The 25,140-nt window shown below is 42.7% G+C and overlaps 2 protein-coding genes across 12 annotated transcripts in view; one reads left to right on the forward strand and one right to left on the reverse strand.

The window, feature by feature from the left end:
- The window catches only part of GIT2 (GIT ArfGAP 2), a 49,283-nt gene extending 33,828 nt beyond the window's left edge, over positions 1-15,455 (reverse strand). For all 10 annotated transcript variants that reach the window (XM_044921261.1, XM_044921262.1, XM_044921265.1 and 7 more), the window contains exons 1-7: positions 15,293-15,455; positions 10,865-10,998; positions 9,177-9,289; positions 8,432-8,537; positions 6,614-6,700; positions 6,368-6,498; positions 4,246-4,340 (exon numbers count right to left, since the gene is read on the reverse strand). In XM_044921261.1, the coding sequence (XP_044777196.1) occupies positions 4,246-4,340; positions 6,368-6,498; positions 6,614-6,700; positions 8,432-8,537; positions 9,177-9,289; positions 10,865-10,998; positions 15,293-15,344 (718 nt within the window). In that variant the 5' untranslated portion in view covers positions 15,345-15,455. The remainder of the gene's footprint in view (positions 1-4,245; positions 4,341-6,367; positions 6,499-6,613; positions 6,701-8,431; positions 8,538-9,176; positions 9,290-10,864; positions 10,999-15,292) is intronic.
- A 2,418-nt stretch (positions 15,456-17,873) lies between these two features.
- ANKRD13A (ankyrin repeat domain 13A) overlaps positions 17,874-25,140 on the forward strand; it is a 40,066-nt gene continuing 32,799 nt past the window's right edge. For both annotated transcript variants that reach the window (XM_021703447.1, XM_021703448.1), the window contains exon 1: positions 17,874-18,234. In XM_021703447.1, coding sequence (XP_021559122.1) covers positions 18,139-18,234 — 96 coding nt within the window. In that variant the 5' untranslated portion in view covers positions 17,874-18,138. The remainder of the gene's footprint in view (positions 18,235-25,140) is intronic.

Raw genomic sequence — 25,140 nt, forward strand, 5'->3', positions numbered from 1 at the left:
ATATTTACATTATCTCTTTCTTCTTGGGTAGGTGGTTGGTAGTTTGTGGCTTTCAAAAAATTGGTTCATTTTATCTAAGTTGTCTAATTTGTGTTATTTATAATACGGCTAGACATTTCTCAATTTCATTGATTTTTTTTTCAAAGAATCAGCTTTTGGTTTCATTGATTTCTGTTTTCCTTTTTCAATTTCATTGATTTCTGGTCTTATTATTCCTACCTTCTGCTTGCTTAGGTTTGTTTTACTCATCTTTTTGGATGAGTAAGCAGTAAGAAACTCATAGTTTCTTAAGGCGAAAGCTTAGGTTGAGGATTTGAGACCTTTCTTGTGTTCTTTTTAAGGTTTTTATTTATTCATTTGACAGAGAGAGAGAGAACAAGCACAAGCAGGGGGAGCGGCACGCAGAGGGAGAAGCAGGCTAACTGCTGAGCAAGGAGTCCGAGGTGGGACTTGATCCCAGGGTCCTGGGATCGAGCCCTGCATCAGGATCCCTGCTCAGCGGGAAGCCTGCTTCTCTCTCTCCCACTCCCCCTGCTTGTGTTCCCTCTCTTGCTGTGTCTCTCTCTGTCAAATAAATAAATAAAATCTTAAAAAAAAAAAAAAAAAAAGAACTGTGTTGTTAATTTCCAGGCATTTGAGTATTTTCCAGTTATAGTTTTATTATTTTTTACTAGCTTAATTCCATTATGGTCAGAGAATATACTCTGTAAGATTTTATTTTAGGTTTTATTTCTTTTAGATTGGCTAAGCTTTGTTTTATAACCCAGGATATGGTCTATCTTGGTGAATGTTCAACATGTACTTTAAAGGAATGTGTATTCCAATAATGTTGGGTAGAGCACACTATAAATGTCAACTAGATGCAGCTGGTTGATGGTTTGGTTCCAGTCTGCTATCCTTGCTGATTTTCCTCTTTTAAATTTTATTTTATTTCTTTTAAGAAGTCTCCACGCCCAATGTGGAGCTTGAACTCACGACCCCGAGATCAAGAGTCACATGCTCTATCAACTGTACCAGCCAAGTGTCCCATATATCCTTGCTGATTTTCTATCTACCAGTTCCATCTATTACTAAATGAAGACTGCTGAATATACAAGAATTGTGGATTTGACCTTTTCTCCTTTTAGTTCTATCAAAATTTGCTTCATGTAGTTTGAAACCCTGTTGCTAGGTGTGTACACATTTAGAATTGTTACGTCTTGGAAAATTGACTCTTTCATCACCAAGTTATGTCCCTATCCCCGCTAATTTTCTTTGCCCTCAATGTCTACTTTGATATTAACATAACCATTTTAGATTTCTTTTACCGTGTTTGCAGAATATATCTTTTTATACCTTTCTGCTTTTAACTTACCTCTATCATTATATTTAAAGTGGGTTCTTGTAGACAGCATATATTTATTAGGGCTCATTTTTTTGTCTTAAATCCGTTCTGACAATTTCTGCTTTTTATTTCGTATATTTAAGATCATTAACATAACATTTAATGTAATTATTAATATGTTTGGATTTAAGTATGATTTTATTTAGTTTCTGTTTGGGCCTCGGGTTTTTGTTCCTCTTTCTCTCCTTTTCTCTTTTTTTGGAATGTTTTGAAGTATCTTTTGTTGAGTAATTTTTAACATCTCATTTTATCTCTAGAGGTTTTGACTACCTATCATTGTATAGTCTGTTTTTAAGAGTTGTACTATGCATTATAGTATACACAATCTTTTAGTCTACTTAGAATATTTCACCATCTTAAGAACGTAAAATCCTTACCTCCATATTTCTTTTACCTGCTCCCCTTTTATGTCATCCTTATCAAATACATCACACTGACATATGCTGAAAACCCCACCAGACAAGCATTAAACTGTCTCATATCTCAAAGAACTTAGGAGAAAAACTGTCTATTATATCTATCCAGATATTTATCATTTCAGTTGCTCTTATTTCACTCAAGTTCCAGATTCCCTCTGGTATCACTTCTCTTCTACCCAAAGAACTTTCTTTCACATTTCTGTTAGAACTAGCTCTCTTCAACTTAAAATGTCTTTATTTTGCCTTCATTCCTGAAGTCTATTTTCACTGGAAGAGGAATTCTGAACTGATAGTTCTTTTCTTTCAGGACTTTAAAAAAATTGTTCTATTTCCTTTTCAACTCCACTGTTTCCAATTAAAATCCACAGTCATTCAAACAACTGTCTTTTCATATGTTGTCATTTTTTTCCTTGGCTGCTTTCAAATGTTTTGTCTTTGGTTTTCAGCACTTTGATTTTCATGTGTCTGAGTAAGGATTTCATGGAGTTTATCCTATTTGGGATTCTCTGAGCTTCTTAAATCTGAAGTCTATGTCTTTTGCCAAATTTAGAGTTTTGAACCCATGTTTCTTCAAATATTTTTTCCGCACCAAGCTTTCTGATCTCTTTCTGGGAGTCTGAGGATACAAACATGACCTTCTGATATTGTCCCATAGGTCCCTGGGCTCTGTGTTCAGTTTCTTTTTCCTCTTACTCTTCCTTCTCTCTGTTGCTCAAACTGGGTAATTTCTAGTGATTTATTTAAATTCATTGACTCTTTTCTTTGTCATCTCCAATCTGCTATTAAGCCCACCCAGTGAGTTTTAAAATTTTAGTTATTGTATTTTTCAGTTCAGCATTTCTATTTGGGTCTGTTTCTCTGCTGAGACCTTCTATATTTCTATTTGCTTCAAGAACGTTCACACTTCTCAAAGCATGATGTTACTATCTGTTTTAGTCTTTGTCTGATAATTCCAACATCTGTGTCATCTGGGGTTGGCATTTGTTGACTACCTGTTCCCCTGCAAGTCTTTGGGATTTTCTTGGTTCTTCCTCCGTCAAGTAATTATAGTTGATATCCCAGACATTCTGAGTATTATGTTGTGAGATGCTGAGTCTTCTTTAAATTCTGTGGAGAATGTTAATATTTTTCTTTTAGCAGGCACCTGACCAGGTTAGGCTCTGCCTCCTGGGCCAAGTGGTGAGAGAATAGATAAATAAAAGCAATCAGGATTCTCCTCACGCTTTTGGTCAGAGATTTAGGCAGCTGTGCTGCTGCTGCTGCAGCCACACGATTGCCTAGGGGCTAGGGTGGGGGAAAAGGAAGAGGAGGAAAAAAAAACCTCAGGGGAATCCCCCAATTCTCTGTCTGTAGGATCCCATTTACTGCTCCGTAGACCAGACAGAGAAGGCTTCTTTGCACCTGCCATATAGTTCCAGATTTCAGGCTATCACAAAAGCCGTATCAGAAGTAAAATAAACAGGACACTCACCACCAGCTTGATGGTACTTTGAGTTCCCTAATCCACCAGGCAGAGTCCTTAGATAGCTACTCCATGCTTTTGGTCCAGGGTTTTTCATTTTATTTAGCAGGAAACAAAGGGTGGGGTGTCCTTACCCCACCTCACAGGGAACTGGAATCACACCAGAGGCTCTTAACTCCATCATACAACCGGGTTAGGGAACCACTGTACAGGTGTATGTGGATATTCTCATTAGGGATTGGTAAACCTTCTGCAAAGGGCCAGACAGTAAATATTCTTTGCTTTGTAGCCATATAGTCTTTGTTGCAACTACTCAACCTACTCTTTCCTTCCCTTCTCTTTCTCTCTCTTTCTGTAATCTCTGCACCCAATGTGGGGCTCAAACTCATGACCCCAAGATTAAGAGCCACATGCACTACCGACTAAGTTAGCCAGTTCTGCTCTAGTAGTATGAAAACAGCCAAACAATATGTAAACGAATGGGCATGGCTATCTTGCAACAAAACTTTAAACAAACAGGGGACAAGCTAGATTTGGCCCACAGACCATAGTTTGCTGACCCCAGTTCTACTTCATAAATAAACCTGGCTAATGGCAAAATTCATTTTTGGACTCTTTTCCATTCCTGAGATAGCAGAATTCTTCAAATAACTACTAAGTTATTGCTCTGCTCTTCTACTCCTAGTCCCATTATGCACAAGAACTATGGTGCATATTCAATTTTGGTTCAGTTATGCTCTTTGATTCCTGAAATAGTTACTCCTCTGGAGCTAGAGTCTTAAAAACTAAAATTCAAGGAGTTTTGACTGACCTTATACCTTTCACATATAACTGAAAATGCTACAGTTATCTCAAATAAAAATCCTTATTTGCAATTTTCTTAAGGATATGTTAAAGGAGAGATCCTGGGTAACCGTGTTCCAACTTGTTTTTCGAGAGGCTGACTGAAGGTGCAGAGAGACTGCTGTCCTTTCACTTACCTGGTTTCCTGCCACAGAGATAGAAGGCTAGTCTGTCAGTCAGCTCATACTGTATTTCTACAAGGCGTTCTGCCAGCTCATGGTGCCCTCCTTGCCTACCAAGAGAAAACAAAGTACCATTTATATTCCTCCCCAGTCACTGGCTCTAGAATAAAAAAGTACAGAGATGGCTTCCAAGACACCTGAGCAATTTACCAAATGTGACTTCTTAGAATAATCAACCTTTTGTGTGAGGTAAACTGTCAAGGTCTTCTTTGATTCCCACCTTTATAAACTGTTTTCACAATCTGAACTACCCCCTTCCTTTATTAATTTACAGAACAGAATACTTAATAAGGAAATGTAGCACTTATGGGAGAGATAAAGAATAACTTCATCTAATGACATAGAAAATAAAATTAATAAATGGTCTAGAGTGGAGGTTCTCAAAAATTAACTAAAGTGCTTTAAAAAACACGTAGATATCCAGGCCCCAACCTTGGGAATTCTGAATCAGTAAGAATGGGATGAGTGTGAACGTCAATATTTTGAAGAAGGTCTTTCCCCTAAAGGCTCCTGATGCAGCCAGTATGATTCTGGATGAGAGTTTAGTAACCACTTCGAGGTTTGTAATTCAGGGAGAGACAGACCAACAGAATGCACAGCTCATACCTGTAGCTACTTTCACCTCCTTAAACTTCAATTTACGTAACAGAAAACATGAGGTTTGCCTTTCCTCATTAATGAAGTAAATACTTAAGCTGCTTGAAATCTTTTTAGTAACCAGGGATATAAATAATCACATTGAGAGACTATAATATACGCAAGGTACACATGAGGAAACTCCAAGGTAAGTGATAATAAGTACCACGTACTGAGGGCTCTCTTCCCCTTAAAAGCTGAAGTCTAGTTTCTGCCACTTTCTCTTCCCACCATTCAAGACACTACAAGATATTCCACCGACCTACCACACATTTGATTTCTGAGATACGTATCTTTTTTCCTCATTTTTTTAACAGCTGTGAAATCAGGAAGTATGCTACAATTGATGGTACATCATCATTTAATCGGCCAAGTTGTTCTCATTTTTAGTGGTATGTGAGATAACTGATGACCTGTACTGTCAGTGGAGTCTCAGATCCAGGAAATACTATATTCCTCAATACCTCAAGATCTTATTATTCCCAGACACACTCTGCTCTATCCAGTAAAGTCCTCTGCTGTGCTGAATATGCCCTGTCCATCTCTCCCTCCTGCACTTAAATCATGCCTTTCTTTTTCACTTAGAATGCCTTAGCTCCTCCTTCACATACCCAAATCCAACCCATTTTTCAAAGATCAACTAAAGAAGTTTCTGACTGACTTAGGCCACAAAGAAGAAACCTTACAAATGCCTTTTAAGACCAGTTATCCTTTTTGGCAATGAAATCCACATTATCTTGCCTCATTTAACTCTTTCATGCATGTATGAATCATCTCCTCCATAAGAGAAGAAATTCTGGGACGGCACAGTTTTGGCATTTCACCCATTTTATCCTCTGCAGAATAGAGTGCTTTGCAGTTGATAAAAAGTTAATCTGGAAAAAGAAGGAAAGATGAACCATCCTCTATCGTTTAAATGATATTCAAGACTAACTTATGGATTTTTTTATTTTTCCAGCATTTCACAAAGTTTTTAAACCAAGAAGAAACTTAAAAGAATTTTACAGCATGCACTCAAACGTCTGCTGCCTAAAACCTACAATTAACATTTTACTATTACTTGTTTGATTGCCTACCTATCTGTACAAATCTGTTTTTAAGTTCAAGCAATGACTAAACGTATTAAGAAACTGAGGAGTGGGTTTTGCAATTCTTGATACTTGCTTTGGACTCTGCCTATGGCTCAAATGCCATTGCTTTAGAAGTCATGTGAAAGACTAGAAGCTAAGCACACTCGTTAATGGTTCTACCTCCTCTGACTTTGCCAGGCTCTGAGCTCATATGCATTTGAAATGTCTTCATCTGCAAAATGATAGGATGGTAAATCCTTAACTTAAAGGGATTAAATGTTAATCATACACAATATAGCCACCTAACAATGAATCATACCCAGCATAAATAATCCCTAACCAAGGCAGTGACAAGGATCTAGGTCTCTCACCTCGCATAATCCACAGGAGTTTTTCCACTAGAATCCTGTGTGCCTGGGTCTGCTCCATATACTGCCAGTAATTCCGCCTGTAAAATCTGCCCTGCTTTGGAGGCAACGTGGAGTGGGGTGTTTCCTTTTTCCTGAGAAATATTAATAAAAGTAGACAAAAAAGCAAATTAAATAAAACTAAAGGCTACACAAACACAACCCACTTAGTTTCAATTTAATATCTGAATCAATTCATGCTTTCCTCACAGGGTGAAAGAAGTTGGCTTGTGCTCCTAAAGATAACAGCCTCAAACAGGTTTCGAGATTCCCCGTTCTCACGCTTGAGTGGAGTTGCTGAAAAACACAAACGAAAAAAATATCTGTTAAAAGAGTAAAGAATGGTATACCAGAGCTGCTGGCAGGTCATTTTAGTATACGTTATATTAGTAACAATCAATCTTCATTTAGCTCAGGAAGGTGGAAGCAGCACTCTCTCCCTCACTGGTCACAACTACCCCTGGGCTCTAAGGTGGGGCCAGGTCTACTTTACCGATAAGGAAACAAGGGCTGGGAAGGCCGATCCACCCAGATGCATGATTTGTCTAAGTGGCACAACCAGACCTGAAGTGAGAGGCGGTATGAGAAGGTCGGTGAACGGACTCTGAAGTCTCAAAGACCTGAAGTTCAAACCATACACTCTTCAAGTTGTGTGACCTTGTGGAAGTTCTTTAAGCAACCTTAGTCTTCTCAGCTCTAAAATGGTGATAACAATGCCACCTATTCACAGGGTTGCTGTAGGGAGTCGATGATAGAACAAAGTGCTTAGCATGGAGCCTGGTACACAGGAAATGCTCAAAGAATACAGCTGCTGTTATTATAATCATTATTATTTGTTATTATTGAACCTAGGGCTTTAGGGCTGCGTATCCCACACTGTGTAAACTACAGGATTCTGCCTTATAGCATACCCTCTCCACCATTCTTGGCCTTGTATACAATACTTTAACAAAGTCTTACAGGGTGGGAAAAAGGCCTGTGTATATCAAATTCTGTACCACTGCAGAGAAGCTCTTACACATGCAGAAGATAAACTTCTTTTCTTCAAGTCTAACCCAGAATTGTCCAAGATGCAATAACCATTATTGTAAGAATACAGAAATCTACTCCAACATCTATATCCACATCCTATTTTTAAAATTAATGTATTTAATATTTTTAAGTTGTGGTAAAAAACCCATGCCAAGCCTTATTAATTAGCAGAAGTAACAGTTATATATATTCTGTGTAAAGTTTAAAATTCTGATTGTGAGTGCCCATGCTCTGTGTGAACATTTCCTAAGGAGCAGTGCTTTAAAAATAAAGATGCATATTTTTCCTGGCATCTCTCAAAAACATGCAAAGGCCCACATAAAGAAAACCATCTACTCATTTTACAAGTATAATAAAGAATCCCAAGCACTACAGCTTTGAGTCATCCTGCTTCCTGAAGATCCTACTCAGTATGCAGCCCAGAAACCTAAAGAAGTCCCTCGAACTCCCTAGTCCCTTCTAGAAACAAACTCAAGCATGGTTCCTATTTCAAAGTTAAACAAGAAACTTACAGAAATATAATTTTAAAACCATATCTGAAGAACACAAATCACTTTCTAGATACATACTTATTTTTCCTCTTTGCCCTTTTACCTCCACTAACATGAATGGCTGCCATTTGAACTAAAAGTAAAGATGAAACCAACTCCAAAAAAGGCTGTTATTAATTATTTAGAGTACAGAAAGTTTTTGTTTTTTCTTTTCTTCCTCAAGTTTTTTTCAAACAAAACAATATACTGTTTCATCCAGCAGTTTTAGGATTTTATTTTATTTATTTATTTATTTTAAAGATTTTATTTATTTATTTGAGAGAGAGAGTGAGAGAGCACGAGAGGGGGGAGGGTCAGAGGGAGAAGCAGACTCCCTGCTGAGCAGGGAGCCCGATGTGGGACTCGATCCTGGGTCTCCAGGATCATGACCTGAGCCGAAGGCAGTCGCTTAACCAACTGAGCCACCCAGGCGCCCAGTTTTAGGATTTTAAAAAGTGTGACCCACCTTGCTAAGGTCTTTGGCAGTCACGCTGTCATCATCCCTGCAAGGCAAGCGATGGACAAACGCTAACATCTGATACTTGGCTCTGATGAATTCCGCTTTATTAGGACTGGTTCGAGGGGGAAAAAAAAAAAGAAAACAAAAGTTTACTTGCAGTTCAGATGTAACATTCCCCATTCTTTAGGCTGTAAAAAGAAGAGGAAGTGACCCGTATCCCCTACTTGAGAAGAAAATGAACAATAGTGAATAAGTTCCAGCAGGAGTTTAAGACCCGAAGTCTCAAAATGTCAATTAGTCATTCTAATGGCCAGGATTGCAGAGTACTTGCTTTTTAGAGCCTCTCTCTTTTCTTTGTACTTTTCTTAACTGACCTAGGAGCCTTGTGAGGAAGCAGCATTACATCCCATCCTACAGGTGAGGCATCAGGCAGACTGGAGCCCAGAACTGAGATTTCTGGTCTGACTGCCTCTTGTCTGAGCACCTAAGCTTAAATCTGGTTACACTAACAGCCTCCAAGCTTTAGCCTCAAACTGGAGAAGCCACTGACTCGTGCTGTGCAACCATGCAAAAGAGATGGTTCTGTGCCCGGCCTTGTTCTGCATTTCTAATAGCGAAGAGCTCAATGCACAACTGGAGTGTAACCACCTCCTGTGCCGCCTTGTGGAGGCTGGTCCAAAGTAGCTGCACTCCTTTTAGTGGGCCCCATGGGTTATGAAGAAATAAAAGTATTTATAAACATTCCACTCACTGTACTTTATCCTGTGGATTAGCTTTACGTCTTCCGCTCATAATAGAGGCAGGGTCCAGCAAAGAATGCTCCCATATAGAATTAGCACCATTATTATACAAGGTTTCAACCATCTAAAACCAAGCAGTATAAAATCATGTTTTAATTTCTTTACACAAATATTCACTGGAAATTGTAGTGACTGAACTGGGAAAACCAAGCCCTACTGCAAATATCAGCATGATGGGGATGTCCTACAAATCATTGCTTTCTGATTCTAGAATGAGAAAGATGAACCTTATATGCAGGATTCAGGTCTGACCAGAAGGATGGCTATGTACCTAAAAGAGTTTGATTAAACTGTTCTTACAGATTATGAAGGAACAGCACTTCGACACTTTGGGGCAGTGTTTCCCAAGCCTGATCATTCAAATACTATTTTCAAGATTCTTAACAACCCATGTATTGTCTAGACTTTCTAACTAAGATTTTCCTTTAAAGCCACTCGCTTTTTAAAAACTTTTACTAGCAATTACAGCCTGATGTGCTAGTTAAAGTTTTCCTATAAACATTAAAATAATGTAACCATTAAAATAAATATTTGAGTATTACCTACATCTGTCTTGAGTGGTTCATGTGCCATACTTTCGGAATTGTTCTTTTAGGGTCAAGCCTGGCATTTTAAACTACTCATCTCTGGACTTTCTTCAGGCCCTATAATGAAATCTGTAAACAGAGACCTGAGAGCAGTAAACACCCACTTTCACATGTGAAGGAGCTGTTAGAAACTTCTGAGCAAAAGTTATTAATAAACCATACTTCCCAATTTCATTTCAAAGCATGACTCCTGACACAGCCCCATCTGTTTGTTTTCCATTGGTGGAGACACTGTCATATCAGAGACCCAAACCCACTTGTTTTGGCCCGCTGGTTTATATAGGCAAGTTTAAGGGACATGTTGAGCAGCTGCCACAGATCTAGTAAAATATGTACTCAAGACAAATGAAGGCGAAACACATGCTTAATTCTGACTTCCAAATAGAACTTGAAGAATGCACCCCAAAATAGAAGTACAGGTGACATGACATTCGACCCCAAATAAAACAAAGAGCTCACTTGACACTCAGCAGGGTGTTGGGCACTCAATCGAAACATGTCAACCCAATCTGGTGTCTAATTGGTAACAAGAATTTCAAGAAAACTTAAATCAGATGTCTCTGAGATTTTTGAGGAGGAATCTCAGTCCATGCTTCCATCAAAGCAGGAAACGTAAGGAAAATTTATGGCCATCCCACCCTGAGCACGCCCGATCTCGTCTGCTCTCAGAAGCTATGCAGGGTCGGGCCTGGTTAGTACTTGGATGGGAGACTGCAGCTTTCAGAAACATTTATTGTGGTATATGGAAAAGACAGACTGTTTAAGAACAATTTCAGTCCAGAAAGTCAGCAGTGAAACGTTACCAAGAAATTTTAGGAATTATTTTTCTATCTATAATTGAGCTTTTGGGACAAGATTTATTTGTTAGGAGGGGAAAAAATCTTAAATGAGGAATTCAGTTCTTACATACAGCACTAATAGGCACAGCACCTCTGTTCAGGTACGATTCAAACATTTTTGTAAGATTTAAGTATAGTACGAGAAATTTTAGTTGCTAAAACTATGAACCCTAAAAGCTCAAGTTACAAACCATGAGAATTCTTACTCTTTACCTGCAGCAACGTGGGAGGCCACGGTGTGTGTTTAAGATGCCTTACTTGAGAGATGTGGCGCCCTAGGCTCCGATGGACACTGCAGCACTCGTCACATATAAAAGTCCCCCTATTTACTGATGCCCAGGAAGGATCTGGAAAGAAGAATGACATCTCAGTGGCGTGGATACCAGGTGGCTGCTATACTGCCAGATGGCCAAAGATGACTGAGGTTTGGTTTTTCAAAAAAACAAGACATTCCTGTTGTGTTAGAATGCTAGTCAACATACCAAGCTGGTGAGCCTGTCTGATGATACCACCTATCTTGGCTGATTGGGTACCACATTAATGGAGATTAAACACATGAGCTGAAGTCCTAAATAAGCAATTGTCTCCTTTCTGGTCCAGGGCCACAGTCTGTAGCCCTGATGTGATCTACCACCTCCGATGCATGCTCCTTCATTCAACAAAGAGAAGCAAACTGAGAGGGTATGGATGAAACATTTCAAACCAATCTCCACAAACAGTAAGATAACATAGCCGTGTCAGTGAATAATCCACAAAGCATGATCTAAACTAAATGCTGAAGAGACTGCTATCCTAATCTACTGCTGTACCTCTGCATGGCTCTAGGCTTGGCAGAAAGCTGCAAGCAACACAGCAGCAAAACTGCTTGGCTGTGGTGGCTCAGAGGACACACTGAGGAACCTGGCCTTCTCTGCTAGAAAATGTTTTATGACATCCATTAGTCATTTCAAAAAAACTGCCGAGTCCCACCTTGCAACTGATCTGAACGAACAGAAGCTGGAGTAACAGCAGCTTCAAAGAGGCAAAGATGTAAAATAAAAGTGAGTAATATTTGTGGTGCGTGTACAATACTTTTTCCCCACGAAGTCCCATGGAGCTTCAGCAGACATCCTTTGAGACAAGGAATAATTCACACTTGGTAAGCAGTGAGAATAATCCACACTGGGCCAGTAAACTGAACACATACTTAGAAATCCCAGATAAAAACAGACTTTCTACATTTCGTCAGACTCACAATGGGGTGACAATAGGTACCACTCAAGCTGCCTGGTCTAAGAGCTATATTTAGAAATTCTTCAATGTCCACAAAAATCTCTAAAATGCATGTACACCATCTTTACCATTTTTAACAGTTTATTCAAATCCTTTCCAACCATATAATGAAAAGTTATGAGATTTCAATCAGAGACAAATCCTGGGAGTCAAGGGTGTGGTGGTTGAGAGGGTGGCTCTGGAGACAAGCAGTCCAGGGTTGGAACCCCAACTCTGCCACTTCCAGCACAATGATCTCAGGTAAGTTATTTTTTTGAGCATCGTCACCATGGATCAAATGGGAATAACAGCATAGCTCAGAGTAGGGGGCATTTATCATAAAGGGTAAAGTTCTTTGCATATAGTAAGTACTCAGTAATGTCAGCTGTTATAACTTTTCTAAATTATTTTCTAAGTACCGTTCGGATATTTTCAAGGGGCCGCTGAAATTCTTGACAACTGGAAAAGGTTTTTGATTGTCAATACTTAAGACACCAACTGTTCCAGGTGAACACTATTACTATAGTGAAAAATCTCAAGTGGAGTTTTCAGGTAGTTGAGCTCAGAGAACCATCTATTTAAAATGAACTAGAGGGCGCCTGGGTGGCTCAGTTGGTTAAGCGACTGCCTTCGGCTCAGGTCATGATCCTGGAGTCCCGGGATCGAGTCCTGCTCGGCAGGGAGTCTGCTTCTCCCTCTGACCCTCCCCCCTCTCATGTGCTCTCTCTCATTCTCTCTCTCTCAAATAAATAAATAAAATCTTTAAAAAAAATAAAATAAAATGAACTAGATTTGGGGCACCTGGGTGGCTCATTTGGTTTAGGGACCGACTCTTGATTTCAGCTCAGGTCATGATCTCAGGGTCATGAGACCAGGCTCCACACTCAGCACGGGGTTGAGTCCACTTGGGATTCTCTCCCTCCCTCTGCCCCTCCCCGCACGTGTGTAGGAACATGCACGAGTGCACACTTGCTCTCTCTCAAAATAAAACAAAACCTTTAAAACGAAATAGATTCATTAAAAAATAAAAAAGTAAAATATTTGCTAGGATGTGATCATGGTTAAATGTTTGCATGAAAGAAAACAAACAAAATAATTCAATGAAGTATAATTCTGTACTACTGTGCTATTCTGAAATGCGAAGACTGAAAACATCAAGATCAAAGATCCCTGCAAAGATACATAAGAACACTGCTTTTTGTAGTTTGGTACTCATACTACTACTTAAAAAAACAAACAAACTTTTGAAGCATAGCTTTGGTTTTCACATATCATTCAGAGGATTCACTGTGTTCCTGGAGAAAATTAAATAGGAGTGAGACACATTAAGCAAGGTTCTGAATTACTTTAACATCATGGATCAGAATCCCATGGAAAAAATATTAGAATGTTCACAACACAGTAAAATCAAAATCGAGCTCATACGAATGACGTTGGGTGAAACCCTTCCAGTTTACCTAAATGTTCTATGCTGGGGCTTCTTACCCAGACTCCAGGAACACCACAAATGGACTTCAGAAATGTCTGTGACCCCATTAAGAAATTATGAGCTCTGTATGAAAGAGTGACTACATGTGCATTTTCTGGGGAGAAGGCCTCAGCAGTCATCAGCACCTTTAAAGGACCCCTACGAGAAAGAGGTAACTCTTTGGGGCTCTGCAGAAAAGGTAGCACAAATTCCTAGCTGCTCAAGTTCACACAACATTTCAAGGTAGCCTAATTATATTCAAAACAGGAAGGAAATGACTCAAGTCTCTGTAGATTAGGCATTTGAGACAACAACAAAAATGATACAATGGAAGAGAGAATGTTCTGAAATATGCACGAAATGCTGCAGAAGGGCAAGACAGTCATTAGTGTGGCAATGGTGAAGCAGTTTTCCTTTGTCCCCTACCACCTAATGAGTGAAGAATACACATTCCAAGAGGAAGTCTGAATCTAGACTCATGTGAATCAAACACATCACAGAAAGTTCAACTGAAAACAAGTAAGAAAATAAGGAAGTGGAACAAATAACATTTTCAGAGAATACGATGGAGTCTGTATAACCCACACTTTCTTGAGGTCCTCTTTTTCAACTCCTCTACCCCCTGCCCCATCGCAAAGGAAACTGGTAATCCCACTTGCACACTACACAGGCCATGAAAGAACCACATAAGGTTATCACAGTACTTATTTAAAATCGGTCTTTATATACAAGATGAAGTTCAGAACAGTTGCAAAAACACTAGGGTTCAATGATTTAATTATGATGGTTAATTGGACTTTATTGTAACCAAAGTCATCATCTTACCTTTGAATTACTTCAAATTTCAAAGCAGGTTAATCCAAGCACCAAGAACAGCACAGAGACCTGTCAATTCAGTTTCAATTGCTAAAATGGATCTGAACTCTAAATCTAAAAACTCTAAATCCCTTATGCAAGGGAAGAATGGTTTTGAGCTTTCAACGCACCCATAGGTCTATCCTGCCCGAATGCATCTATTTGCCAGTGATTTTGTTTTGTAGGTTGTAATTAATGTATGATTTAGAACCTCAACTCTAGCTTTAAGAAACCGCAAAGGTTCTGTACTAAACAACGCAACACAAAAAAGAAAAAAACTTAGATGAGATGATCCTAAGAATATTCACTGACTCTTCCTTACCACTGACTGTGGTTCTCCCAATTACCTCCATCGGAAAAATGAGAAAATTAAGGCTGGACCAAATGAAATCACCAGCCCAAGATCACCCAGAAACAAAACCTAGCTGAACCCAGGCCGTTCAGATCCCAAAACTCGAGACACGCATTGCCTCCCAAGCGCTGGTTGTGTTTGCAAGACCTCGACCTTCTGGAGATTCTCCCCGGTGGAAGCAGAGTGGGAGCCGGGATCTTAGCAGCATGGAAATCATCTACGGGGGTCCCCTGGAGAGTATCAGTGGACGGAAGCGGCGAGTGCACCCACCCCAGGCAGGGCCTCCTCGCGCGGCGGGGGTCCGCGAGGCTGCGCGGGGAGCTGGGGGAACACCTGCAGCCTCAGGGGGCCGCAGCCGGGAGAACGCTCGCATTTTACTTCTGTAATTGGCCTTCCTGTGCATTGCCCAAGCCCCTTCCTGTTGGGGAAGCAGCGCCCACCCCGCAGCCTCCCCGCCCGGCCTGGGACGGAGGGGAGGAGAGGGGAGGAGAGGGGATGAGAGGGGAGGGAGGGGCGGGAGGGCGGCGGCCCCCTAGCCCGCCCGGCTGTGACAGGCCCGGGACGGGTCCCGCCCCGAGGGCACCCCGGGTCCTCCTCCTCGCGACCCCAGTGTGGGGTTCGGACGCCGGGACCCGCCCGACTCGAGGGGGCGGCCCCGGGGCAGGGGTCCCTTCGAGCAGAGCTGAGGGAAGCGGGCCCGGCCGGTGCGACTCACCCGGCCCGCTGCAGTCAGCGCACACCTCGCTGCTCCGAAGCCGCTTCGACATGGCTCCCGCCTCCCACCTGCCAGGAATCAGGGTCCCCGGGACAGTGAAGGCGGCGGCGGCGGCGCTTCCGCTCTAACGGGTCCCAGGGGCGGCGCTGGCGCGGCGCCTCTCCCCTCAGCGCCTCGCAGCCGCGGCGCAGCACGCACGCGCGGGGAGGTGCCCTTCGCCGTCGGACAGATCATGTGACCGGAAGGGGCACGCTGCCTTGCCGCCATCTTGAGTGAGGGCATATATGTGCCCCAGCATCTTCTGCCCTGCCTATATATTTTCTTCAATTTGGGTCTCTCTCTTTGGAAGTCCCAGCACTGAGTAATACCAGGGGAAGCTGCAAAATCTCGTGGCTAGAGTTCTGCAGCCACAAGTTTCCTGAGGCAATCAATAGTCAAGTTACTTAGTATAACTGGTCAAATTCATTCACTTAATAAATACTTATTGAGCATTTACTATGTTCCACATACTGTTCCAGGTGCAGAAGAAATAACAGTGAGCAAAGAAGACAAAATTTCCTGTTCTCATGGCGCTTACATTCTACTGTGGTAGACCTACAATAAAATAAATCAAATAAGCAACAGTTTTAGTCTCATGTGGAAGATGGAGCTGATATGTTATCTACCTCTAGTGCACGATTTTTTTTTTTTTGGCATGTCTTGCTACATAAGAATGATTTTTTTTTTTTTACATTTTTAAAGGGTTGTAAAGAAGAAAAAGGAGAAGAGGAAGTGGATGAATAATATCCGACAAAACTCATATATGGCCTACAGAGCTAAATATTTACTATCTGGCTAAGGACAAATGGAATAATTTACAGAAAAATGTGGTGTGCCTGCCCTATTGTAAGCACTCAATAATAGTAGCTCCCACTATTCTTGGTATTCGGTATCACTATTATTTTCTAATCACAACTTTTTGTTTTTGAGAATAAGAATAGATGGCCTACAGTAACACAGGATGGTGTGAGATAAACACAATGAGATGAGTTTAACCAGTGTGAATGAGAGAAGAGATGTGACCCTAATGCTAATGAATATTTATTGTATGTATTATATGTAAATGCAGCCATGATCTCCAGTCAGGAAATATTGGATGCCTATTAAGGTCCAGGCACTGTTTTGACTTTAGATACTCTGGTAAGCAGCCATTGTGGAGTTCTGCAACTCATGAATAAGAGAGATGTTCAATAAATATTGAATGATGAAGAGAAAGATTAAGTCGCATGAAGTTTCTGGAAAGATAGGAAGTCCTGGAAGAGGTCTTAGAAGCTCTGAATGTTGGTCTACCTCTCCATTTTGGTAAATGTGTGGTGTAGGAATAACTGCATAATTCCCACACATTCCACAGGGAGAGCCTCTGGGTGCCATTATCCTGATGCTACTGCATCCTGTTTTGGTTCTCAGACTCACAAATCTTCTGGACTCAACACATGTGGAGAACGGATTAGGCCAGGATTCTTGAACAGCTGTTGTTGCAGGCATCTGAAAAGCTGGCTGCACACAGGCCGGGGAGGGAGAGGGTATGTTTTCAGGATGCACTGAATAACTTCCCCCAGCTGTGTGGTCTAGTTGTAGACAACTGTGTGGATAAATTTGGCTGGTGAGTAGCTGCAAGTTGACTTGGCTCTTCATTGAATCAAAAGAGCCTGTAGTGTCTGAGTTTGAAACCCAAAGAATGAACTTAATATTTGCAGAGTGTGATCAAGTTTGGGTATTATCTATTAGTCTTTTTAGCCATAATCCAAAACTCAAAGTGGCTAGTTCCAAAAATAAATGACCCTCATATGTGGAAGAAACCACCATCATATGTAACTTTGAATCATAACCCGGTTTGGAGTTCAGATGGAACAGTGGTTCTCAACTGGGGATGGTTTTTCTCCCCCTGGGGACATTTGGCAATGTCTGGAGGTATTTTGGCCAGGGGAGTGCTATGGCATCCAGGGGATAGAAAGGCCAGAGATGCTCAACATCCTACAAAGCACAGGACAATCCCCACAGAAAGAAAATTACTGAGTTTACAATGTGCCGATGTTGAGAAACCCTGAGGAAGAACAACTCCCTCGTTATGCAAACCTTTAGTGCCACTTCTCCAGAGTTTTTAATATTCCCTCTTTAAAATTGTTCGGTGTTGCCCACTTCCAAAATGGCTTCTGGCCAATCATGGAAGCACTGCCCAATTCCAAAAAGGCTGCAAGGGAGTCAGTAACTGGAATGGTTTGGTCCAGGCCCCAGCGGCCACCCCCTGAACTCAGAGCGGATGGAAGAGGCCCAGTTGTGGACTGAACCATGTGAAATCGCTGGAGCAGGGGGGAAGGGGCTGGTGACGGATAGGCCGAGTTTTCCGTGTCCAGATCCTGAGCTAAGGGAGAGAATGTTAGCTCTGTTTGGGGACTGCACTGTGTTTCCGGGTGTGTAGCTGGGGGTGGGTGCGATCGGGCAGACTCCGGGCCGCGTGGCTGGCCTCGTCTCCCCCCGCCGCGGCGTGCACGGTGGTTCGCCCCGCGCACTTCCCGGTTTGGGGCAGTTCGGCCCGCAGAAGTCGGTTCGGGAGCTGTCAGCGCGGGCGGGAGCGCGGCGGGGTGCGGGGTGGGCACGGCCGACCCCGTCCCGGACCCGGCCCGCGACCCCCGACCTCCCGCGCGCCCCGCACCCGGTCCGTAGGCCGCCCCGCCGTGTACCGCGCCCCTCTCTCACTCTCTCTCTCTCTCTCTTGCGCCGGCCGCCGGGCGGGCGGGCGCCGGAGACCCCGCCGGGGCTGAGGCTTGGCAAGCGGGCGGTGAGGGCCCGACTGCGGCCTTTTCGCCATGTCCTCGGCCCGCGACAACAGCGGCCACTTCCCCTTGCACCTCCTGGTGTGGAACAACGACTACCGGCAGCTGGAGAAGGAGCTGCGGGGCCAGGTGAGGGGCGGGGCGGGGGTCCGCCGGCGGCGAGGGGCGCGGGGGGGAGTGCGGATCGGGAGGTCGGTTTGTTTCCCTGAGCCCATCTCCAACCTTCTGCCTTCGGGGCCCCGCAGACCCCTTCAGTTCTGCAGCCGTGGAACAGTAATAATAAGAGGACATGTATCGGAGTGCTTACTGGGTGCCAGGCCCTGTGCCAAGCGCTTTATGAACATTATTATCTTTTTGCCTTTCCAACAATCCTAGGAGATAGGCACTGTTATTATTACATTGGCCAGAGAAGGAAACTGAGGCTCTCAGAGGTTATGTGCCTTGCGCAAGGTCGCCCCCCTGATAAATACCAAGTCGGGACTTTAACTATGGCCGGCTGGCTCCGGAGTGCACTGTTTTAACCAGTTTGGCTCTACTGCCTCTCCCAAAGAGGTGAGAACAGCACACACCGCTCACCCCACCCACCCTTTTTGTAAGGAAGGACTTGGTTGGGTTTGGAGTCCAGGTTCTAACTCGCCCTGTGACCTTGGGCAAGGCATTTTTCCCATTCTGGCCCAGGGAGGCTGATACATACCAAAGTTTGAGAGTCACGGGTGCACAGGATCCTTAAAATCCCTTCCTATCCTCAAATGCTTTGATTCCTTGTCTTTTATTTATTGCTATCTCTTTAAAGCAGTGGTTCTCAGTTGGAGGTGGTTTTTGACACACACCTCCCCATCCGCAATGGTAATGCGTGGAGACAAGGACAGTTTTGGTCCTTACCGGTGGGGAATGGGTGCTACTGGGATCTTAGCGGTAGAGGCCAGGGATGCTGCTCACCATCCTACAGTGCACAAGACAGCTCTCCACAACTGAGAATTATCTGGTCCAAAATGTCAGTAGCGTTATGCTTGAGGAAACCCTGCTTGTGCCCTCAACTTACAAGCTAATATACTTAGCAGTTAGCATAAGGATTTGTAATTATTTGGTGTAATTCTTGTTGACTTTGAAATCCTTATTTTTGAATGGCTCAAAATCGATGCTATAATTGTCAAGAAATTTTAGAGAAAAAGGAGCACTTTTGGTTGGCAAAAATTGAGCAAGGTCAGCATCACCCCGTTTGGTGAATGCTTACTAAGTGAGTGTGTTCTTGTACCTTGCTATATTTTTTAAAAATCTGTTGAGCACTTGCTGGAAGTCAAGAGTTGCTCTTTTTTCATTTAAATCCTCTGTCCTCAGAATAAACTTTTATTGTGAGAGTCATTGGTCTTAATTAGATCACGCCCCCAGAGTAGATGATGATTCACCATTAGGTGTCCCAGTATACCTGGTGATTTCATTCCCTTTCTGTTACTAGATGTGGTGCAGAGGGAATCCTCCATCGTTTTGCTCTCAGCTCTCAGTGTTCTCATCTTGGACACTTGAAAAACGACCAGACAATCCTGCTGTGTTGTGCATCTGCACTTCCTCAGTATCGGTGCTGCCCCAGCTTCTTGTGAAATACCAAGATAAAGTACAAAGAAAGTCACAGAACTAAACTCCCTTTTGATAGAGAAGTTCAGCGCCATCATTAAGCCACATACTCTTTCAATACTGATTTCTGAAAACAGCAGGCTTTCTATTCATTGGAGGTGAAGAAAAGAGCTTGAATGAAGTGCAGTTTTTCTTTGGAGAAAAACTTGTTTGATAAGAACACGGTCTTGGGTTTACCATCTAAAATGTGGCATAGTTGAATTCTCTCCTTTTCCTGTAGGCTGTAATTCATTGAAAGTTCTCTGTGCCTCTTACCTCGAAAAATGTTAAGGACATTCATGATCAGAGAATTATAATTCTGCAGCAGATTTTCCTGGAGTAAATTAGATCCTTCCCCCCCCCCCTTACTGTCAAGGCGGGGGGTCAAAGGAAGGATATTCATACTTGCTAATTATTTGGTTTTGACTTTGTTATTGTTTATCCCCGTAGATCATTTCATAATATACCAGTCCTCTCTGAGGACTCGGTAGTTGAAGCCGATTCATAAAGAACATCTTTACCGTGAAAGCTTGACTGTCCTGACCACATAATCTAATCTCAATCCTGAAACTTGGCCATTGAAGGGGTAGAGGTGGGGCTGGCTTCAAGGGCGTGCTACCTGTACTCAGAAGGGGTATGCTTGGTATAATGCTCTGCTGTCACCATCTTGAAATTCTTTCTTTTTTTTTTTAAGATTATTTATTTGAGAGAAAGAGAGTGAGAGCAAGACAGCGTGGGAGGGGGGCGGAGGGGGAGAGAGAGAGAATCTTGAGCAGACTCCCTGCTGAGCATGGAGCCTGACTCGATCTCACAACCCTGAGATCTGACCTGAGCTGAAATCAGGAGTTGGAGCCTTCAGTTGGTTAAGCGACTGCCTTCGGCTCAGGTCATGATCCTGGAGTCCCTGGATCGAGTCCCGCATCGGGCTCCCTGCTCAGCAGGGAGTCTGCTTCTCCCTCTGACCCTCACCCCTCTCATGCTCTCTCTCTCATTCTCTCTCTCAAATAAATAAAGAAAATCTTAAAAAAAAAAAAAAAAAAAAGAGTTGGAGCCTTAACCAACTGAGCCACCCAGGCGCCCCCACCGTCTTGAAATTCTTAATTATTTTTTTTCGAACAAGGAGCCTTGCATTTTCATTTTTTACTGCGCCCTGCAAATTATGTAACTGGTTCAGGGTTAAGAAGTTATTCATTGATATCATTAAAATATGTGGCAGGAAATATTTTGTTGCTTTCATATTTGTCAAGATTCTCTTGATTATGAAACAACTACGGACTTCTGTGACTTGGAGGCAGTTGGGTTAATGGCCAGTACTAATACGGATAACGTTGTGAGCTTGGGCAAGTTATTTACTCTTGCTGAATTGTTTTATCATCTGTAAAAATAGGGAGAGTAGCACTGAAAGCCTACCCATTTGTCAGGCATTGTGCTGAAATGCTTTCTGTGCAATTTTAGATTTAATTCTCACACTGCCCTGGAGTGAATGCTTTCATGATTCCCATTTTACAGATAAGGAAACCAGATAAGGTGGAGAGGCTCAGTTGCCTGCTTAGCCTGTGGCTGAACCAGGGTGTGAACCCAGAACGTCCGGACTCTGTCCTAATGCTGTATTCTTAACCCTTGCATTCTGCTTCTTTCCGTAAGAGTCCCTCCAGTTCAGAATCGTGGAGAATAAGGCAGAGAACAGATGTGGAAGCGCGGCACATAGTAAGTGAGAGTAATCCCATTTATCATCGTTGCTGCTGTGATTATGATAATCTTCCTGGGCATTCAGTTTCTTTTATGTATGCCCCAGTTTTTCTGCAAGGAACGTGTATTGGCTGCATAGTTAAAAACAAAAAATTCCTACCACTCCAGCAATACAACCAGCTGTTTCACTTAGTGTTTTGTTTGCCAGTGAGCTTCTGCTCTCTGTTCGTTCCTTCCTCCCATCCCACGAGTGAGACTCGAAGCAGGCACACCAGTAGCTGTAAGGATTGTATTTTGTTCTAGGAACAACAGCACAGAAGGAATCAAGTTTATCCAGATGAAGAGGGTAGGCGCGTTTCCGAGTGTGCATGAGTCAGCCCCCACCCCAAGGTCTTGCTGAGAGCTGGAGTATGGAGTTTGCCAGCTCTGCATTTGTTTCGAGCTTTCCATGTTGGCTCAGCAGAGGCACTTTATTAAGTGCTTCTTAACGCATTAGCTCTACTGTCCTTAATATTCAGTGGGGCCCTGAAGTCAGTGCAGTGGAAATGATTTGTGTCACGGTTATGTTGTTTGTCATTTAGCTAGAGAGGTCTATTAAACATCCCTGGCCTTCTTATGGATGCTGGGAGAATGAGTGAACACTTAAGGGGACATATGCAAAGGTCAGTCAGTGCACCTTAGATGGGGGGAACCCAGGACCGAGTAGGGTGGAGGGTGGCAGATGAGGCCTGACTCGAGGGCCAGGCCCCAGTGAGGAAGCCAGCAGGTGAAAGTATACCATCAGGGCAAGAGGAAGAGGACGTTCTAGGCGGCAGCAGTCCTCAGAGCTTGACGGGGAGCTATCCTGGGGTTGTCGCCCCAGTCTGCAGCAGGCCAAGTGGGGCACTGGGCACACATTCAGGTTGGTGCCTGTTGGCTGGAGGCCTTCTAGGAGCCAGGGGCCAAGCATCCAAGATGAAGAGCTAGAGCCTGCTCTCACGTCCTCCCTCTTGGCCCTCAGGGGCTCAGGCTCGCTTGAGGGAACTATGCCTATGGATACCATTTCCCGCCTGACTTGGCAGGGGCTGGGGGGGGTGGTGGTCAGTTTGGGCCACAGCTGCAGAGGACCAGAGCAGCCTGAGATGCACAGGAATGAGGGTGGACTTCTGGAGAGAATGGAAGGCCAGTTAGCAGCCTCTTGCTGGAGCCCCCACCCCACCCCCACCGCCAGAGGTAACAGTGATGGCTGATGAAGCACTTACATTGTGTTGGGTTTGGAGGCACAGAAGGGTTGGTTAATGCACCTGAGGTTAGTCAGGGGCCTGGACGTGGGCCTGTTGTCTGGCTCTGCGGCCTGCACTCAAAGCTTGGCCTTTTACTGCCTCGGGAGGGCAGCAGGATGAAAACAAGTCTTTGAGCAAGCAAAGTCAGTGGGCTTAAATTAGCAATTAGGATGGGGACGTGCAGAAATCTCACTGCTTTTTTTCTTTGGGGGCACTATCATAGTTGAAGGGGTGGGTGTTTTTAATTTGGTATAGTTCATGACTGAAGAAACATAAAGGGAAAACTGAAATGATCAGCTTCCAATGTGAATTCCAGTTTAATTCTGAACGCTCTTGCTCACTGAGCTAATGTCATTGGTTAGAGACCCTAAGCCCCACTATAAACTGTAATGAAATCTGAACAGATCCCTTTTAGGAAGAAACTGACCGCTTATATGTGGGTGTATGATAATAAGAGCTATTTCTTCTTAGTGCTTCTTAACAGGGTTAGTATTATGCCTTTACTCTTGTTAGAACTCTGTCGGTCGGTGTTTTTTATTCCCAGTTTACAAGGGAGCAAACTGAAGCTCTGGAGAAATTAAACAACTCATCAAACAGTATATAGGTGATAGATTCGTTTTATGTATTACATAAAGCACATACATACATAGGTTTTTTCAAACATCTTTATTGAGCTATAATTCACTAATTATAGAATTCACCCATTAAAGTATATCACTCAGTGGTTTTTAGCGTCTTCACTGAATTGTGCAACCGTCACCACGATCAAATTCCAGACATTTTCATCTCCCCAGAAAGAAACCTTCAGGCGACCGCTAATCTACTTGCTGTCTCTCTAGATTTGCCTATTCTGGACATTTCCTATAAATGGAATCCTATGATATGTGGCCTTTTGTGTCTGGCTTCTTTTACTTACCATGTTTGTGAGGGCCATCCACACTGTGGCACGTATCAGTCCTTCATTCCTTTTTATGGCCAAATAGTATTCCCCTGTCTGGGTGTACCTCATTTTGTTTATCCATTTACCAGTTGATGGATATTTGTCTCCCCCGCCCCCCGCACTTTTTGGTTATATGGATAATGCTGTATGCATATTCATGTACAAGTTTTCATATGGGTGTATGTTTTTATTTCTCTTGGGTAAATACCCATGAGAGGAATTGCTGGGTCATATGGTCACTCTATGTTTGACTTTTCGAGGCCCTGCCAACCGTTTTTCAAATTGGCTGCACCATTTTACATTCCCACCAGCCGTGTGTGAGGGTTCCATTTCTCCACATCCTTGTCCACACTTGTCATTCTTTTTGATTGTAGTCATCCTAGTGGGTGTGAAGTGGTATCTCATTGTGGTTTTGACTGACATTTCCCTAGTGATGAGTGAAATTGAGCCTCTTTTAGTGTACTCCTTGGCACTGGCATATCGTCTTTGAAGAAATGTCTATTCCAAATCCTTTGCCCATTTAAAAATTGGGTTGTCTTTTTATTCTTGAGAAGTTCAAGTTCTTCATATATTCTGGATACTAACTAGCCCCTTATCAGATAAATGACTTGCAAATATATTTTCCCCTTCTGTGGGATGTCTTTTTACTTCATGGTATCATGTGAAGTACAAAAATTTTCAATTCTGATGAAGTGCAATTTATCTGTATTTTCTTTTGTCTCTTATGTTTTTGGTGTTGTATCTAAGAAGGTTTTGCCCAACCCAAGGTCACAAAGATGAACTCTGTTTTCTTCTAAGAGTTTTATTGTTTCAGTTCTTCCATTTCAGTTTATGATCAATTTAGAGCTAATTTTCATGTATCATATATATAAAACTTCATTCTTTTGCATGTGGATATCCAATTGTTCAAGCACCACTTGCTGAAAAGATTATTTTTATTTTTTTTTAAAGATTTTATTTATTTATTTGACACAGAGAGAGACAGTGAGAGAGGGAACACAAGCAGGGGGTGTGGGAGAGGGAGAAGCAGGCTTCCCGCTGAGCAGGGAGCCCGATGCGGGGCTCAGCCCCAAGACCCCGGGATCATGACCCGAGCTGAAGGCAGACACTCAACTACTGAACTACCCAGGCGCCCCTAAGTTGTATTCTATTGATTCTATCTTTATGGCAGTACCGTACTGTCTTGATTGCTGTAGCTTTATACATAGTTAAGTTTTGAAATTGGTAATTGTGAATCTTCAAACTGCTCTTTTCAAGATGGTTTTGGCTATGCTGGTCTCCTTGCACTTCCTGAAGAATTTTAGGATCAGCTAGTCAATCTCTACAAAAAGCCAGCTGGAATTTTGATAGGTATTGCGTTGACTCTGTAGCTCAGTTTGGGGAATATTTTGTTTTAAGATTTTATTTATTTATTTGAGAGAAAGGGGAGGGTTAGAGGGAGAGGGAGATGCAAACTCCCCGCTGAGCAGGGAGCCCGATGTGGGACTCGATCCCAGGGCCCTGGGATCATGACCTAAGCCAAAAGCAGATGCC

This window comes from Neomonachus schauinslandi, chromosome 14, assembly GCF_002201575.2.
Source record: "Neomonachus schauinslandi chromosome 14, ASM220157v2, whole genome shotgun sequence".
Lineage (NCBI taxonomy): Eukaryota > Metazoa > Chordata > Mammalia > Carnivora > Phocidae > Neomonachus > Neomonachus schauinslandi.